Raw genomic sequence first — 17,248 nt, 5'->3', positions numbered from 1 at the left:
TCTTGTTAAGCTTTGTGTTGTATGTAAAGCCTAGCTGCGTCTTGGATGCAACAAAGAATTTACAGGTTTGGAGAGGCCAACCCCTTCATTCATGGGTGAGTCTGATCTGTCTCTACGACAACAGGACATAAACAAATGGGGTATCACTGTCCCAGTTGAAACCAGTCAGTTGCCAGTTACAACAGTGCCAAGTCCAGAACTGGTAAGCTATAAGTATATATTTTTAATTTGTGACAATTTCAAGCGCTGAAGCTGTTTTGAGAAAGCACTTTTTTTATCTAGCCATTAAATCATATTGTTTGTCTGAAAAAAAAATAAAAAACATCTACTGTTAATTATAGCATTCTTCTGTATATGCATCTCATTTTACAGATGGGTAAATAATCTCTCATCCTATTGGAAGTGACCCTGACATCTTTCACCATGGTAAAGTATATGTAACAATATAGACTATCAGGGCTATCCACACTATTTAATACAGTCAAAGTAGAAGAACCAAACCTAAATGGACCACTTGTATTTTCTACAAAGCCCACCAAATCCAGGAAATCAAGGTCCCACAGTTCTAGGCCCGCCAAGAAGACTGGGAGTCCAAAAAAACCCCAAAAGAGGTCCTCTAGTGCCAAATCCACCAAGACAGAGGTGGACATCCTCAGCCCAGCAGCCATGGAGAACGTCTACTACATTTCTCACAATGCAGTGGATTGTCTGGAGTTCAGAGGCTTTGGCTGGCCAAATTCAAATAAAAAGAAGAAAAAGAAGAAGGGAACAAAACGGAAGAAGAAAAAGTAAATTATGTTTGCCAAACAAATGTAAATTTCCCCTCCCTTTGGTTAAAATGTGTTTAAGTTTTAAATACCTTGCCGATGGCCCCATCTGGTGGACACATTTGTAGTAATACAATAAATACATTTGTAGTTGTGTAACCAGTGCAATGCAGATAGGTTTCGTTTTTCTTCCACAAACTTACAGGAGTGCAAAATTGTGCCAGGAAATCTTCATTCATGAAGCAAAGACTTTAAATTCATAAACAGCAACTTTATTGTAAGCTGAATGATTCAGAATTGTTTGCACGAATGTCAAAATTTGGCAATTATTGATACACTGGAAGCTTATAGAATACAATAGAAGAGAGCAATTGCATGCTCTGTTAATATTCACTTTAGAGAACATGATATGTACTTAATGTGAAGATAAACGGCTGTATGTTAAAACACCCCAGTGCATCTGAAAAAAGGACAGCCAACAGTGCTGTGATACTGGACTTTAAAGTGATCCCATTAGTCAGTCGTAATATTCTTTAAATCCAGTCTTTGCACAATTTATCTTATAAAAATAGGCTACAATGAGAACATGCCTATAAAACTATGGAAAGAAACAAATACGGTTCCAGGCACTGTTGATATTCTCATACATATTTTACCATATCAGTCCATCTATCAAATGTACACTCATTGTACCATAACACTGTCAAATAAATAGTTTCTTCAGAGGGCATCTGTTCATGCTTGCAACATGGTCCCGCTTCGCTCACTCTGGGGGCTTCTTTTTGGCCTCCACGTCTTTCTTAAAGGCTTCGATTTTCTTGGCTATGTTGGGAACCTAGAAAAAAAAAAAAAAAAACAGTGCTGTCAATACAATCTGATGCACTTATACAGTTGCCAGTTTATTAGGTGCATCTGGCTAAAACTAATGCAGTCTACTGAAACAGTCCTGCAATAAATCCTTTACCTACATAAAGGTTACCATGTTCCATTTTTGTTGCTACTGGCTTAGAGAGGTTCTGATTTAACTTTAAAACCTATTCCATTCTACTGACACGTGTTCCTAATATGTCAGACCTATATATAAACTGTATAGGAGCATGGCCTTATGATTGGTCATAAAGTGGAATCCTCAACTCTCTAAAACAGTTTCAACTAAAACTTACATTATAACATACATGAAGGTATGATTCATTGCAGGACTGCTTTATTATTATTTATGTTTTGGTTTTTTTTGGGGGGGTCCGGCGGAGGGCGTGGTAGAGATGGGTCAGTAAGAACAGCAGATAACTCGTTGAATTCCAATTATGAATGTTTGTAAAAAAAAAATAGAACTTACCTCATAGTTTTGAGCCAGATACATCCCCACAACATTTCCCAAGGTAAAGCCGGCCTGGAAGACAAACAACAAATGTAATTTAAGGCCAAGATTTATGACTTAACATCTCCTAAATTTCAGCGACTTTCAATTAACACCGTCAAGAGTTTTGACAGCAAGTTTTGCTGACACTTTAGCTAACGTTAGGCTAGTTTCGCATCTCTTAGCATCCTGGTAAACGTCGATGTCATGCACGATAACGTCAGTTTAACTCACCAGGAACTGTAGCATGATGGAATAACGAATGGTTGGCAACAGCAGACTGACTTACTGACTTAAACTCAGACAGTAGCTAAGATAAAGGTTGGAACGAGGAAATCAACCAATCTACCTAGATAGCTAACGAAGCTAGTCCGTCACGGTCCGTCATCAACAGTACGTATACGCGTGCTCGTGTCTCGCGTTATTTTCAGAGCACAAGTACTGTAGTCTTTTCCTCAGCCTGAGTTGTCCTTGTTCCGAGCTGTTCCCCGTTGTAGAACTACAACTCCCAACACCATACAAAGTATCGTCCATCCAATGGGTGTTGTTGCAATGGTGGTGTCAGTGGGACATTGAATGACTTTGGCTCCATCGAAAATATCTAGTTCTATTAATAATTTGATTCATAAACCGCGAGCATGGAGGCTCTTATCCCCGTAATAAACAAGCTCCAAGATGTATTCAACACAGTGGGAGCGGATATCATACACCTGCCGCAGATAGCAGTGGTGGGGACTCAGGTAAAATGCTCTGACTGTGTGTGCACTTCTGTGATACAGCGGCTGTCATGCTAGCTAGATAACCGTGCTTTACCATAATGCATGCACAGTTACCGATAACATTATTAGAATAAATATCTAATATGAATAAATATTCAGATACCAAAATGTGTTGAGGCTACACAGAGACGCAGGCGTCTCCGCTAAAAGCCCACGTTGAGATGGACTGCTGCAAATTCTCATTTGCAAAGTCTGCAGTGAAATCTATTTTGATCGTCTTCAGTGGTATTTTAAGAGCCTCATACACACACTAACCACTGTTAGCCAAAACCAGGCCATTGCTGGACCTGTTTAATCAGAAAGTAGATGTAGTCTTTGGTTCATCCCTCATCCAACTCATGTGTCTATCTGTGTTTTGTGTCTCCAGAGCAGTGGTAAGAGCTCAGTGCTGGAAAGCCTGGTGGGCAGGGACCTGCTGCCCCGTGGGACTGGTATCGTAACCAGGCGACCTCTCATCCTCCAGCTGGTCAATGTAGATCCTGGAGATGCAAGGAAAAATGATGACAGTGGTAAACACCAAAATCTCTCTAATCTCAGCAGTGTTTCAGACCAAGGAACCCACTAATTAGTCCACTGTTGCCTCAATTATTTTATATGCTGTCTGGATTTTTGCAATAAACCATCATACATTTCAAGTTCTTTTATGCTAATAAACACACATGTAGGGAACAGGTCTATTGTTTTTTGTGTGCAGCTTGAAAAAAGTCCTATACATTGCTGGTGCTCAGTGTACAAGCACCAGGTTTACATTTCTGTCTCTGTCACTGTGTTTCTAATTATTTTTCAGATGCTAGGGAGTGAAAAAGCACTGTGCCTTCACAAAGGTGCATTGTACAGGTGTCTTCACATTCAATAACCTAGATTAGCCTCTTATAGTTCTGCTCCCTCCTCCTCAAAGCCACCTTGCATTTCTTAGCCTTAGTAGTTGTCTTTGAGGTTGTAATAGCTAACACCTGTTTTTTTTCTTCCTTTTTTCGAGAATGCAATGCTATAACTGTAACCACACTGTTTTTTATTATGTGTCACAGGCAGAGAAGGTGATGAGTGGGGCAAGTTTTTGCACACAAAAAATCAGGTATGAACTTCAGGATACCAAATATTTAATGAATACGCTTGACTCTTGCTTGTCTTTATGTTATTTCTTTTTTCTTTTTGCAGATCTTCACAGATTTTGAAGAAATCAGGCAAGAAATTGAAAATGAAACCGCACGAATATCAGGCAATAATAAGGTGAGACATGGATGGAAGATGGAGGGGTTTACATCTATACTGTTAAACGAGGAACTCAAAATGTTTGGGCACGGGCATTGCTGTTTATGGGAGACAAATCTATAATGCATATGATCCTCATAAAACGTGTCTAGTAGTAAATACAGTTTGCTTATAAACTCATTGAGATATGTTAAGTGAAGTCCCGTGACTAACACATAATATTTACAGAGAATTAAAATAATTCAGACAGAGTGACATGAAAGCATACATACTAGTCTTGCATTGCCAGACCCTCCTCCACAGCGCTGGGTCTGGCTAGTCCACATAGCATTCTGGGATGGCAGACAAACATGCTCTGGTTTTTTGGCATTTCTTTAAACCAATCACAATTGTCTTGGGCGGCACTAAGCATCACATGGAGCAATGGTGCCTCTGCAAAATAGCCAACTTGTTTTGGTGGAACATTTGTACGTTCAAAAGTTGTTTTAGTCGTGCAACAGAAAACTCAGATTGGACAGATAGTCTAGCTAGCTGTCTGGATTTATAAAACATACACTTGACTTATATATATATAGGGATATAGCCATGAGCTAAGAAAACTGTGTTTCACAGCAGAGCTTATACAGTATGTTTATCAAATTTGAGCCCACAGTGGAACTTTTTTTTTTTTTTTTTTTTTTTTTTTTTTAAAGATATTTTTGGAGGCTTTTCCTACTTTAATTGATAGGACACAGTGGAAAATTGAAATTATTAATTAATTATAGCAAAAAAAATTGGCATGTAGCTTAGGGCTACTGGGGCTGGAAGGGTTTGGAGATGCTTCCAGAAAGCTGAAAGGAGGGCAAATGTAAAAAAGACTTGGCTCTCATCTAGCTTTATAAAACCTAAGGTTATTTACATGTCCATCTCCAAATACATGGATGCTAAGCTCTGTGGTATGTAACGCTAATACATGAGGCACAAACGGGGCTATTAGCAGTGTCAAAAAAGCAACATGAGGGTTTAAATATTACCTTTATTAATAATAATAATGATAATATAATCATCAGATTGTACTCTGCCAAACGGCTTTTTTAGAAACATATTTTTTACTTGTCTGTGTGGCTGAGCTGTTATATACACAGTACACGTCTATATTTTTTTCTTGTCCCTCTGCAGGGGATCAGCGATGATCCCATTCATCTGAAGATATTTTCTCCTCACGTTGTCAACCTCACGCTGGTGGATCTGCCGGGAATTACTAAGGTGACAAATGCTGAACTTCCTACTCCCTAAGACAAGACTTTGATTATCTCGTACCCCTGGGGACATTTGCTATACAACACCTAAAACCCCCCACTAAAATGGCTAAAAAAACATGATATACCAGATAGGCCTTTTCATTGGTCGATGCTTTTGTGTATTCGATATTTGTAGAATTTGTAACTCTTTCTTGATACTTCTAAACTAAGTCCTGTCAAAGCCCAAGTGTATGCAGGCTTTGATTCTGCCATCATTAGTCTCACCCCCCCCCTCCTCTGGTTGAACACGTGTTAAAGTAGTTTCTAATGAATCAAACTGAGATGTACTGTGTCTTTTCTTTTAATTGGTATTGTCCCCTCCAGGTGCCTGTGGGTGATCAGCCTAATGACATCGAGGTTCAGATAAAGGATCTAATCCTGAAGCACATCTCCAACCCCAACTGCATCATCCTGGCTGTCACTGCGGCTAACACAGACATGGCCACCTCAGAGGCCCTCAAGGTGGCCCGGGAGGTCGACCCCGACGTAAAAAAAAAAAAAAAAAAAAAAACATTACCCAAAAACCATAATCATAATCTAATTGCTTTGAGTGTGAATCAACCTTTTATTGGCTGAATTTTCACCATCAATTGTGACAAAAACAGTAAATGGTAAAATTATGACTAATATTAGTACAGTAAAAACTATATTTGTGATAATGATCTTTGTGAATGAATGTGACTGGACAGGCAGGAGGACACTGGCTGTGGTGACTAAGCTGGACCTGATGGACGCCGGCACTGATGCTATGGACGTACTGATGGGCAGAGTCATTCCTGTCAAACTGGGCCTCATCGGAGTAGTCAACAGGTCTGGAAAGCTATATTTACCATACTGAATATACTATGAAATGATCCATCACTAATAGTAGAGATGAGTGTGTAATGATAGAGATGAGAGGCTCAATAGAGATCAGTATAAGGAATACATTGTGGGATGTTTAAGCATTATAAAAAATTCATACCTGCTCGAAATCCATTATCATTGAGGTCAGTTTAATGAACTATTTTATGTACAAAAACGGATACAATCAATTCATACATAATACATACATATGTCCTATAATCATGATATACTACATTAGGCAGCAGAAGATATGATATATTGAAAGCTATAAGTCCATATGTCCTCAAATGTATTTTAAATACCCTTTATTGCCCAGGACTCATTTTTGGTGTATTGTATTTAAAGGAGCCAGCTAGACATCAACAATAAAAAGTCTGTGGCCGATGCCATTCGTGACGAACATGCTTTCCTGCAGAAGAAGTATCCCTCTCTCGCCAACAGAAACGGAACCAAATACCTGGCCCGAACCCTTAACAGGTAAACGTGATTATAAATACTACCTTAAAAACTGTGAGAATAAGATGCAACACACATATAGTATAGGTATGGACGTAACCTTTTACCAGGAAACATTTAAGTTATGTCAGCATCAGCCAGAAGCAGTTATTAATTACTGCAGCAGAGAAAAACAGCCATCAGAGACAGTCTTTCATGCAGACAATAGCTGTTTAGCTTGACAAATCACAGCTCAGAATATAATTTGACATATGTGCATAAAAGCTCAACCCTCTGCCCTTTACTTCCATAATGGCAGGTTACTGATGCATCACATCCGAGACTGCCTCCCTGAGCTGAAGACACGGATCAACGTCCTGGCAGCCCAGTATCAGTCCCTGCTCAGCAGCTACGGCGAACCTGTGGAAGACCAAAGTGCCACCTTGCTCCAGCTCATCACCAAGTTCGCCACAGAATACTGCAACACCATAGAGGGCACAGCCAAATACATCGAGACGGCAGAGCTGTGAGTACCGGCGCCTCTCCTCCGCTCAGCCACAGGGTGATGCTGTTGATCCAGCGCAGTGAAAATGAGCAAAACAACTGCATTGGTTTCATCATTTACAACGATACAACTTATGAGTTGAGGCACGCACAGAGTCTTTGAAGGAAGAGCTGACAGGAGAGTAGGCCTGGGGGTTCACATCACAGCTAATATACCCGCGCTGCTGTTTTTCAGGTGCGGTGGAGCCCGAATTTGTTACATATTCCATGAGACTTTTGGTAGAACATTGGAGTCTGTGGATCCTTTGGGAGGACTCAGCACCATAGACATCCTAACCGCCATAAGGAACGCAACAGTGAGTGCTTCTGCATTATCCCGTGAATGTGACATCATTAGGGGCACTGAAGTTTATCCTGTCATCGTTTAGTTCAGTGAGCTATCGCAAAGCAACTTTAATTTGTAACATACAGTCTATTCTGTTGCTTCTGTTTCTCCCTTTCACGCAAGTTGCTCTGGGTAATAATTGCTAACCTGCAGCTCCCTCCTCCCCTTACGTCAGGGCCCACGTCCATCCCTGTTTGTGCCCGAGATTTCCTTCGAGCTGTTGGTGAAGAAGCAGGTGAAACGCCTGGAGGAGCCCAGTTTGCGTTGCGTGGAGCTGGTCCACGAGGAGATGCAGAGGATCATCCAGCACTGCAGCAACTACAGCACACAGGTAATCAGCTCTGCTCACTTCTTCGCAGGTATTGATCTTTTCCTCACACACAAACACACACACACACACACGCATTCATATTGATAATGTTTTGTCCTGCAGGAGCTGCAGAGATTTCCCAAGCTGCATGAGGCCATTGTGGAAGTAGTCACTTGCCTCCTGAGGAAGAGACTGCCTGTCACCAATGAGATGGTACCGTCACATTCATCTCGTTTTGCCTTTGTGCTTTCACAGCCTGCAGTCATTATCTTTGAGGTTGCCATGTTTAATAAGAAGCTGAATCAGAACATTTGCTTGATAATTGAAGTTGTCGTCTCTTCTTGTCATAGGTGCATAACTTGGTTGCAATAGAGCTGGCCTACATCAACACCAAGCATCCAGACTTTGCAGATGCCTGTGGGGTCATGAATAACAATATAGAGGTCTGTACTTGTAACAAAATACTCTCACATACATACATTTTTCTGGCAGACTAAAGAAAGAAAGGGTGTGAACCTGATATTGCTTATTTATAGGCCTGATATTATATATTAATATTTTTAGGTTCAGAAAAATAATTAAATGCTTTTAAATCGGAATTTATGGAAGCAAACAGAAGCTGAAATATTTAACTACCTAATTGCTTAATTTAACCAATTTAAAGTAATAATTTCAACTTTTACAATTATAAAAACCTGATTTTAAGTTTTTGTGTTTCACAAATTTAAATAGAACAAGGGTCAAATATATTTAAAATAAAAACTGTGTTCTAGTTGAATTTTTAGATCACAAATTAATTGAATTTAACCAACTTAAACATACAGCTTTTCAAATATTTGACTCTTGAATATGCCTTCTGGAATTCTTTAAAAGGGGAATCTAAACCACTTAAGTTCACAAATTAAAGTTCACAAATAGGTATTCAGCTTCTTATAAGATTTAAATTATTACGGCACTTATTTGCTTCCATAGGAATGTCAAGAACTTTTATGCCGTAAGTCTGTTAGTCTTCTTTAAGAAGGAGGTTAACTTCTTTCAGTATGAGTTTTTAAGTGAGTTATCTAACCTACTTTCCTTGGATGTGTTGAATCATTTGTACTAACATGTGTTCTTGTGTATTTGTAGGAGCAAAGGAGAAATAGGATGAGGGAGCTGCCTGCTGCCGTGCCCAGGGATAAGGTAGAAGAAACAACCTTATTTTAAAATATAAAAACAGTAGATCATGTGTTCTAATATTTGGTGGCAGTCTGCAGCGTCTCCAGCATAAATTGGACTTGTGCATTGTTAATCACTCATACATAGCACTACAGGATGAAGATCTGTGAACCGAATGCCTCGGATAGTTTCCATCGAGGAATTTTATCCCTCATCTCCTTCAAAAGTCTACTCTCCTCCCCTCAAATGACTGTCTCTCCACATTTCTCCTCAGTGTTGTTTTTTTTCTCTCTCTCTCTCCATTCCTGCTCTCATATTTCTGCTAGTCTGTTGGCAAAGGCCCGGCTGGCCCAACTGTGGTTTCTGGCGAGCCTGGAGCAGACATGGATGGTGCCAAGGTGGGCACTTACGCAGCTCGCTGGCTCTGTACGGGGCTGGGATGGATTGATGGATTGATGGATTGATGGATTGATGGATGGATGGATGGATGGATGAGCATGGGCCGCTGGCATGCACTCTGATCTTTGTTTGCTGATACCATGCTCTTGTTTGGCTCTCCCTCAGCCTGTGTGCACTAACAACCGTTGTTTCCTGCAGAGTCTGTGTCCCCAAAGTTGGTTCACCTGTCTCCCAGAAAATGCCTTCCTCTTCCTCTGTCTCCTTTTCCAACCTCTTAACACTTTGGTTGCCCTGTTTTTTGTACTGAGTTTATAGTAGTTATGTGATAGTGGAAGTTCTACCACTGTGCATCATCTACCCAAGCCTGTAAATGCATATTTTAGGACAATGATTTTTTTTTAAGGGATGACAATGTCGATCAGTTGGTCAGTCCACCACTTTGGTCCAGACTGAAATATTTCAACAACTATTGAATGGATTGCCATGAAATTTTGGTCATGGTCCGAGAGGAAATTTCAAGGATCACCAAAGCAAGAAGGTTTTGTCCTACTTGCTTTGGTGATCCTTGAAATTTCCTCTCGTGCCACCATCAAGTTGACATTTGTGGGTTTTTTTTAAATGTCTCAACAACAGTTGGATTGATTGCCATACTATTTTGGTACAGCCATGCATGTTCCCTTCAAGATGAATTGTAATACCTTTAAACCCCTTAACTTCATCTACTGCCATTATCAGGTGGAACATTTTAATTTGTCCAATTCTTTAGTTTATGACCAAATATCTGTAAAACTGACAATCCCGTCAGCCTCTGCTGTACTTTGTGTTCAATGCTAATTGGCAAATGTTAGCTTATTGTACCTGCTTTACACTTGCATGTTAGCATTGCCATCGTGAGAATGTAAGCATGTTGATGTTAGCATTTAGCTCAAAGCACCATTGTGAAATACAATGTTACAAAGCCGTAGCATGGCTGTAGACTTTTTGTTTTACTGCACTGCCTATCATGTTTTCTCTTTAACATAGTCTTTTAATAGTTGAGTTAACTTCCTTTCTCTGAGCAGTGGAGGGGTATTTCCAATTTCCGCTCCAAAACAAAGACATTTCATTTTGTCAGTGCACTATACTTGATTTTAAATATTTATTTACTTTCAATTTCCTTTAATACATTTTTTGTGTACAGGCCTGTGTTTGCACTATTTCATTTGAACCGGTCAAGGTTATTATGCTCCATTCCTTAACCATCCTCTCCCTGTGAATTCTAATGATAACAGAAGGGTGCTGTTCTAATCATTTGGTGGACTGTGAGGTGTGATGACTGTTGATCTTCATTTTTCGTGTTCCTGGCTCCTCAGGCTCCAGCAACAGGACCCCAGGGTGAGCAGGACGGCACAGGGAATTGGAGGGGGATGTTGAAGAAAGGAGAGGAAGCCTCCGGCTCCGGACCTGGAAGCCCCCTTAAAGGAGTTGTCAATCTGCTTGATGTGGTAACTAAACATAAGCCTATCAGCATGCCCCATTATAAAGATAACCATACTTTTCAGTGAAAAAACATCCCCCTTTTCCCCTTAAGCCCGTGCCGGTTGCCAGGAAGCTATCGTCACGTGAGCAGCGGGACTGTGAGGTCATCGAGCGCCTCATCAAGTCTTACTTCCTCATCGTTCGCAAGAATATCCAGGACAGGTAAGCCAGCTAGCTCCTCTTTAAAGTCTGTGATTTTCTATATTTTGTATTGTCAACTAAGGCCATGAAAAGACCAACAATGGTGAACGGGTCGGCTCAGTGGTAGAGCAGGCACACATATACTAAGACGTTTATGCCTGGACGCAGAGGTCCAGGGTTCAAATCCAACCTGTGACAATTTCCTGCATGTCTTCCCCCTCTCTCTCCCACTTCTCACCTCGCTGTCCTGTCAAAAATGAAAGGTGGAAAAGCCCAAAAGATAATCTTAAAAAATAAAAAGACCAACAATGAATTTGTAATGTAAATGTAGTTTATTCCTTTTTACCATGAAGCTCCATTATTGTCCAAGAACTAAATTAAAATAACACACCAATGTTTTTTCTGATGCAAGTTTCAAAGAAGGAAAAAAACGCGGAAACCTGGCTAATAATCTCCACTGGCGTTTGTAATGCCACTTCCGACCACCTGGTGGCAGTGTGGTCTAGCTACAGTAATAGATTGTCTTGAATGATTACCTGCAAAAGAAGAGGAAAAACACCTGTGACATGTGGTGTCCACCGAGTACGTGAGTCAGTTAACTATCATTTGATAAATTCAAGTTTCTTTGTTATAAATTAGACAAAATTACAGTTAGCAACTTCTTTTAAAAACCTCCATGTGATGTATTAGTAGGCTGTTGTGTTTGAGTTTACGCCGATAGGGTGTTGTCATTTCTGGCGAGAATTAGCTGGGTCAATGTATGCTGCTAGGTTTCAGCTGGAGCCTTTCTCACCGAGCGTATTACGACGCTGAAGTTGGCATCCGATTCGCAGCAGGGAAACACGATTTATATTGCTGATCCTCCGTTTTTTTAACCTATTACTGTATTGAATGAGTGTTAGTCATCACGATAAATTATTAATTATCTCTAAAACACACTTTTAGATTTGTGAAAGCTTTATGAGAACACAATAAAAGTAGGTTTCACCGTTTTTTTCATATGTAGACCACATTGGACCAGGTCTAGATCCAAAACCGCAATACCTAGACTTGTCAAACCTGGATTAAATTATCACAGAGTCTAAGGAGTCTTAAAAACACAGTTTGAGATTTGCGAAAGCTTTATTCTATTAGTGAAAATGCTAAAAGGGAGATTATACTGTTTTTTTTTTACACATATACCAAATTGGACCAGGTCTAGATCCAAAACCACAATACCTAGACTTGTCAAACCTGGACTAAATTATCCCAGAGAGTCTAAGGGGTCTTAAAGACACAGTTTGAGATCTAGACCTGGTCCAATGTGGTCTATGTGTAAAAAAATCTCCCTTTATTGCCTTTTCACAAATAGAATGAAGCTTTCACAAATCTCAAACTGTGTTTTTAAGATTCCTTAGACTCTCTGTGATAATTTAGTCTAGGTTTGACAAGTCTAGGTATTGCGGTTTTGGATCTAGACCTGGTCCAATGTGGTCTACATATGAAAAAAACGGTGAAACCTACTTTTATTGTGTTCTCATAAAGACAATAAAGCTTTCACAAATCTAAAAGTGTGTTTTAGAGATAATTAATAATTTAATAAATTTCCCCTTAACTGCCGAATCGGAAGCTGCGAATCGGATGCCAACTTCAGCGTCGTGAGCGCATTGTGTTATAATAATTATCATGTTTGCTTGGTAGGCTTGGTTATCAAAAAAAAATAAAAAAGGTGCACTTTAGCAAGTGTTGAAATGTACATGTTGAAAATAACCGTTCCCAGCACCTGCAGGCTATTCTCGCGATAATTATACAACAGGCAAACTCGGTTGGAGCACGCTGTCTCGTTATGACCTCCTCAAACATGACCTACATTTTAATGTGCACTGTAGTTTATTTTGAGTCAATACCACATGCATCCTGCTGCCGTCAATACTCGTTTGAGTAACCTTTGCCATAAAGTGTAAGGCCCAGCAGTTACTTACTGTTAATTACAGAGCCTTTTTAAAAGAATAAACTATTTAAAAACTGTTTGTAAAGATGAATGTCAGAAGGAACCAAGATTCTTGGGGCTTGCAGCCATAGACAGGATAGGGAAGTCAGAAAGTATTGAGAGACAAACAACCACATTGTTGTTGAGATTTTAATGGATTTATTTACAATAAGAAATATAAAATACCAATTAGATTTTTTTTTTGCCACATTGTTGGAGTGTAGGTCCCTCTAGAGCCCAATAGGGAGAAATGTATTGTATTTAAGTAATAGCTCGTACTTCGACAGCTCAACCACCTGCTGGGTCAAACTTGACCCCCTCCATCACCAGGCCATCTTGCCTTCTTGTTCTCAACCATCTGTTTGCTCAGTTTCCTCTCTCCCTCGCAGTGTGCCGAAGGCAGTGATGCACTTCCTGGTCAACCATGTGAAGGACAGCCTCCAGAGCGAGCTTGTTGGCCAGCTGTATAAATCTGGCCTCCTCAACGATCTGCTGACTGAATCAGAGGACATGGCCCAGCGGCGCAAGGAGGCCGCAGACATGCTACAGGTAACAAACTCCCACCTTGTGGGGTCTAGCTCTCCATGATGAATTGAGGTTCCTTTATCAGCCATTTCATTGTTTATTTTGTCCACAGGCGTTGCAAAAAGCTAGCCAGGTGATTGCTGAGATCAGGGAAACACATATGTGGTGAAAAGTCAACAAAGGGAGCTGAACCTGATCCGCTATCTCCTCATGCTGAAAGGACTGACGCTTTATGCACTCATCATGTCTGAACAATAAGTTTAGATTTGTAACCATGGAAATGCACTGTCCTGATCCCTGCTCAAAGTAGGTAATTGTTTATTTAAAATGTGGTGTTGCCTGGAATACATGAAAATGCACTACTTCTTCTAGCTAATGTTAAAAATAAGATTTTGTGCAGCCAAAGGCAACGTACTTTTCATTTTTAACAGACTGTGGTTAACCAGTATGAAAATGAAAAATGTTTTGAAGTCATTTTGGCAGCTCCACAAATCATTACATCGTGTTTGGACTCTAGTTAGGAGTATCTGTGATGTGTCTGGAACCATAGAAGTCATAGTGTAACAATACAGCAGGGATTAGAATTCAAATACACTAGTTGCAGCAAATGTTAGTCCTCTTGTGTACATACTCCAACTTTTTTTGCACTGTTGTCACCACACTGTACTGTATAGAAAGTCCATCACCCTGGCACTATATTGCTATCAGAATACCTGTGTAATTGTGTGGATAATGTTTCAGATTGCTGCAGTAAATCGTACTATTATATACATATCGCTGCCTACATGTAAAATTTATGGTGCACTGTTGTTTTTTTTGTGTATGGTTCCCAGAAGAATAAATTTAGGTATTTTATTGCCAGTTGAATGACCTGGATTTATTTGCTTTTAAACTGATGGGATTGGTAGAAATTAAGAGAAACATATCCACTAGTTTTAAACTTGAACCACGCAAACAAGCAATGCTGAGCTTAAAAGCAAGACTTTTTTTTAATCATTGTTTAAGCGCACAATGTCACGGACGTAAATACTGCTGCTCATTTTCAGATGCTTCCTTGGAGAACTGTTGCTGATGTTTACATTTATCTCACCCTGCCCTTGGCCTTGCCTCTTCCTTTGGCACTGTGGAATGAGACAAAAATCAGTAATCTTTATATTGATTACTTAATTTCTGCATACAAACATCTCAAATCTAATTATCCCAATTCAACATGGTTTTGAAAAAAAACATTTTTACAAAACCCTTTTTCTTTGCCCAAGTCCTAAAATGTTAACAAGTTACTGTATAAAATAGTCAAAGTGTTATTCATTAAGAAACTGAAACGGAGAGGACAAACACCAAAGCATCATGCTATTAGAAAAGGGCAAAGCACACAACTTTACACAGCTAGCAGATTGCATCCTAAGTAGCAGCCTTACCTTTTTTTCACCTTCGGCCATAACATTGGATACATTCAGTGTAACCCACCAGATATTTGATTTGAAAAGCAGAGTGTGAACTTTAACCAGCTGATTTAAAACAGCTGTCTGGCTTTCAGCCTTAAAATGTTGACGTAACTAAGAATGTTTCTCAAGGTGGGTTGGTTCAGACTGGTTTACATTTAAAAATGTAAAATTTGTGTTACATTAGGCAAAAAAAAAAAAAAAATTCACTTTATACGACTGAGTTATCTTTTCCATGGCTGTCTAAAACATAGGATCTTAAAGTATTAAATCCCTTAAAGAGTATTTAAGTCTTAAACACAGTTTTCAATATGTACATTTGTACAAACCGGTTGTATGCTAAAACAATTAGACAAACTTAACTGACCTTTTTTAGGACTTACTTTTTCCGACATGATTGTTTAACATACCACATGGCTTTTGTTTTATGACTATTTCGAAATACTTTACCATAACGTTTTCATGACTTTCACATACTATGACTTTCGACAGCCTACATAAAACATTTTTATGATTTGTTTTTTAAACATTCTATAATGACTTTTTATGATTTGTTTCGACATACTATTAGGATTTTTTCAACATTCTATACTATGGCTTTTTCACTTTTTTCGACATAGCCTACTATACTGTGACTTTTATGACTAAAATCTTAATTTCTTTTTAAATAATATACTATGGCTTTTTTTAATCACTTTTTTATGACTAAAATCTTAATTTCTTTTTAAATAATATACTATGGCTTTTTTTAATCACTTTTTTACTATGACTATTTTTGACCAGCTATACTGCGACTTTTTTAGAAATACTATGACTTTTCTCAACATACTATGACTATGATTTTTTCCAACATTCTGTAATATGAATTTTTATTTGTTTTAAATGATTATTGGACTATACTATGGCTTTATTATTACTACATTTGACATACTATACTTTTTTCGACATACTATGGCTTTATTATCACTTTATTCAACATAATATACTATGGCTTTTTGATCACTTTATTCAACATACTATACTATGACGTTTTTTTCGACAGACTATACTATGGCTTTTTTATCACTATATTCGACACACTATACTATGGCTTTTTCATCACTTTTTCAAAATACTTTACTATGGCTTTCTGCGACTATATTCGATGTACCATGCTATGACTTCAGAGTTTTTATGGCATATTTTTTGTGATATTTTGCACCATGGTATGACATGGACATGACAACTGGACCGGGAACCACTGCGGAGGGTGGTGAAAACTGCGAGATGCTACACGACTCTTCATTCCAGGACCAGCAGGCTGAGGAACAGCTACTTCCCCTCAGCTGTCACCTTTATTCTGTATTTAGTCTACTGGTAGTATGACCTGTAATTACACTGACTATATACTATATACTTATAACTGAACTGCTTACTGTGTTCATACTGTAAAACTATTAGCATGTATATATGAACTTAATACTGTTTGTGATGCTCATACAGTGTTTTCTGATTATAACTTTGCACTTTACGGCTTTTTTAACTGTTGAACTTAAAAAAATAATGTTGAACTGCATTTTGTTGTGCACTGACAATTAAGTTGAATAAATTCTAATGTCATGATTCAATTACTTCATACAAAGGTCATAGTATAGTAAGTAATAATACAGCCATATATACTATGGCTTTTTTAATCACTTTATTCGACATACTATACGTATGTCAAAAAAAGTGATAAAAAAGCCATAGTATAGTATGTCGAATAAAGTGATAAAAAAAGCCATAGTATAGTATGTCGAATAAAGTGATAAAAAAGCCATAGTATAGTATGTCGAATAAAGTGATAAAAAAGCCATAGTATAGTATGTCAAATACAGTGATAAAAAAGCCATAGTATAGCATGTTGAATGAAGTGATAAAAAAGCTATATAGTATAGCATGTTGAAAGCCATAGTATAGTATGTAGAAAAAAGCCATAGTATAGTATGTTGAATACAGTGATAAAAAAGCCATAGTATAGCATGTTGAAAAAAGCCATAGTATAGTATGTCGAAAAAAGCCATAGTATAGTATGTTGAATAAAGTAATAAAAAAGCCATTGTATAGTATGTCAAATAAAGTGATAAAAAAGCCATAGTATAGTATGTCGAATAAAGTGATAAAAAAGCCATAGTATAGTATGTTGAATAAAGTGATAAAAAAGCCATAGTATAGTATGTTGAATAAAGTGATAAAAAAGCCATAG

General features: G+C 38.5%; 4 protein-coding genes across 23 annotated transcripts in view; 2 read left to right on the top strand and 2 right to left on the bottom strand.

Annotated features, from left to right (window-relative positions):
* Window positions 1-91: 91 nt before the first annotated feature.
* smkr1 (small lysine rich protein 1) lies at window positions 92-792 on the top strand. Its single transcript, XM_028571309.1, has 2 exons — window positions 92-202; window positions 532-792. The coding sequence occupies exons 1-2, from the start codon at window positions 92-94 to the stop codon at window positions 790-792; spliced, it is 372 nt and encodes a 123-aa protein (XP_028427110.1).
* Window positions 793-1,017: 225 nt separating this feature from the next.
* Window positions 1,018-2,575, bottom strand: stmp1 (short transmembrane mitochondrial protein 1). Its single transcript, XM_028571126.1, has 3 exons — window positions 2,359-2,575; window positions 2,104-2,157; window positions 1,018-1,602 (listed from the first exon to the last, which is right to left on the bottom strand). Exons 1-3 carry the CDS (start codon window positions 2,371-2,373, stop codon window positions 1,531-1,533), a joined length of 141 nt encoding a protein of 46 aa, XP_028426927.1. The 5' UTR covers window positions 2,374-2,575; the 3' UTR covers window positions 1,018-1,530.
* LOC114550383 (dynamin-1-like protein) lies at window positions 2,125-14,449 on the top strand. 5 transcript variants are annotated; one of them, XR_003691691.1, is made up of 19 exons: window positions 2,125-2,864; window positions 3,271-3,412; window positions 3,932-3,978; window positions 4,062-4,133; window positions 5,274-5,360; window positions 5,720-5,881; window positions 6,084-6,205; window positions 6,587-6,718; window positions 6,996-7,202; window positions 7,416-7,536; window positions 7,741-7,896; window positions 7,999-8,088; window positions 8,226-8,318; window positions 9,001-9,054; window positions 9,357-9,428; window positions 10,782-10,913; window positions 11,000-11,109; window positions 11,501-11,670; window positions 13,447-13,535. XR_003691691.1 is itself a non-coding variant. In XM_028571107.1 (19 exons), exons 1-19 carry the CDS (start codon window positions 2,763-2,765, stop codon window positions 13,749-13,751), a joined length of 2,118 nt encoding a protein of 705 aa, XP_028426908.1. In that variant the 5' UTR covers window positions 2,281-2,762; the 3' UTR covers window positions 13,752-14,449. The 5 variants fall into 5 exon arrangements, 2 of the variants coding, with proteins under 2 accessions (XP_028426908.1, XP_028426909.1); XR_003691690.1 differs by having other exon boundaries at window positions 11,501-11,674; XR_003691692.1 differs by having other exon boundaries at window positions 11,501-11,678.
* tnnt2e (troponin T2e, cardiac) overlaps window positions 13,194-17,248 on the bottom strand; it is a 25,972-nt gene continuing 21,917 nt past the window's right edge. For 13 of the 16 annotated variants that reach the window (XM_028571111.1, XM_028571119.1, XM_028571124.1 and 10 more), the window contains one exon: window positions 14,547-14,703. In XM_028571111.1, the coding sequence (XP_028426912.1) occupies window positions 14,664-14,703 (40 nt within the window). In that variant the 3' untranslated portion in view covers window positions 14,547-14,663. Of the gene's footprint in view, window positions 14,704-17,248 lie in introns of all 16 variants that reach the window. The other 3 variants (XM_028571109.1, XM_028571110.1, XM_028571125.1) reach the window with 1 other exon arrangement.

Source organism: Perca flavescens, chromosome 23 (genome assembly GCF_004354835.1).
Source record: "Perca flavescens isolate YP-PL-M2 chromosome 23, PFLA_1.0, whole genome shotgun sequence".
NCBI lineage: Eukaryota > Metazoa > Chordata > Actinopteri > Perciformes > Percidae > Perca > Perca flavescens.
Note: the sequence above shows the minus strand (reverse complement) of the source record. Positions and strands in the feature narration are given on the sequence as shown.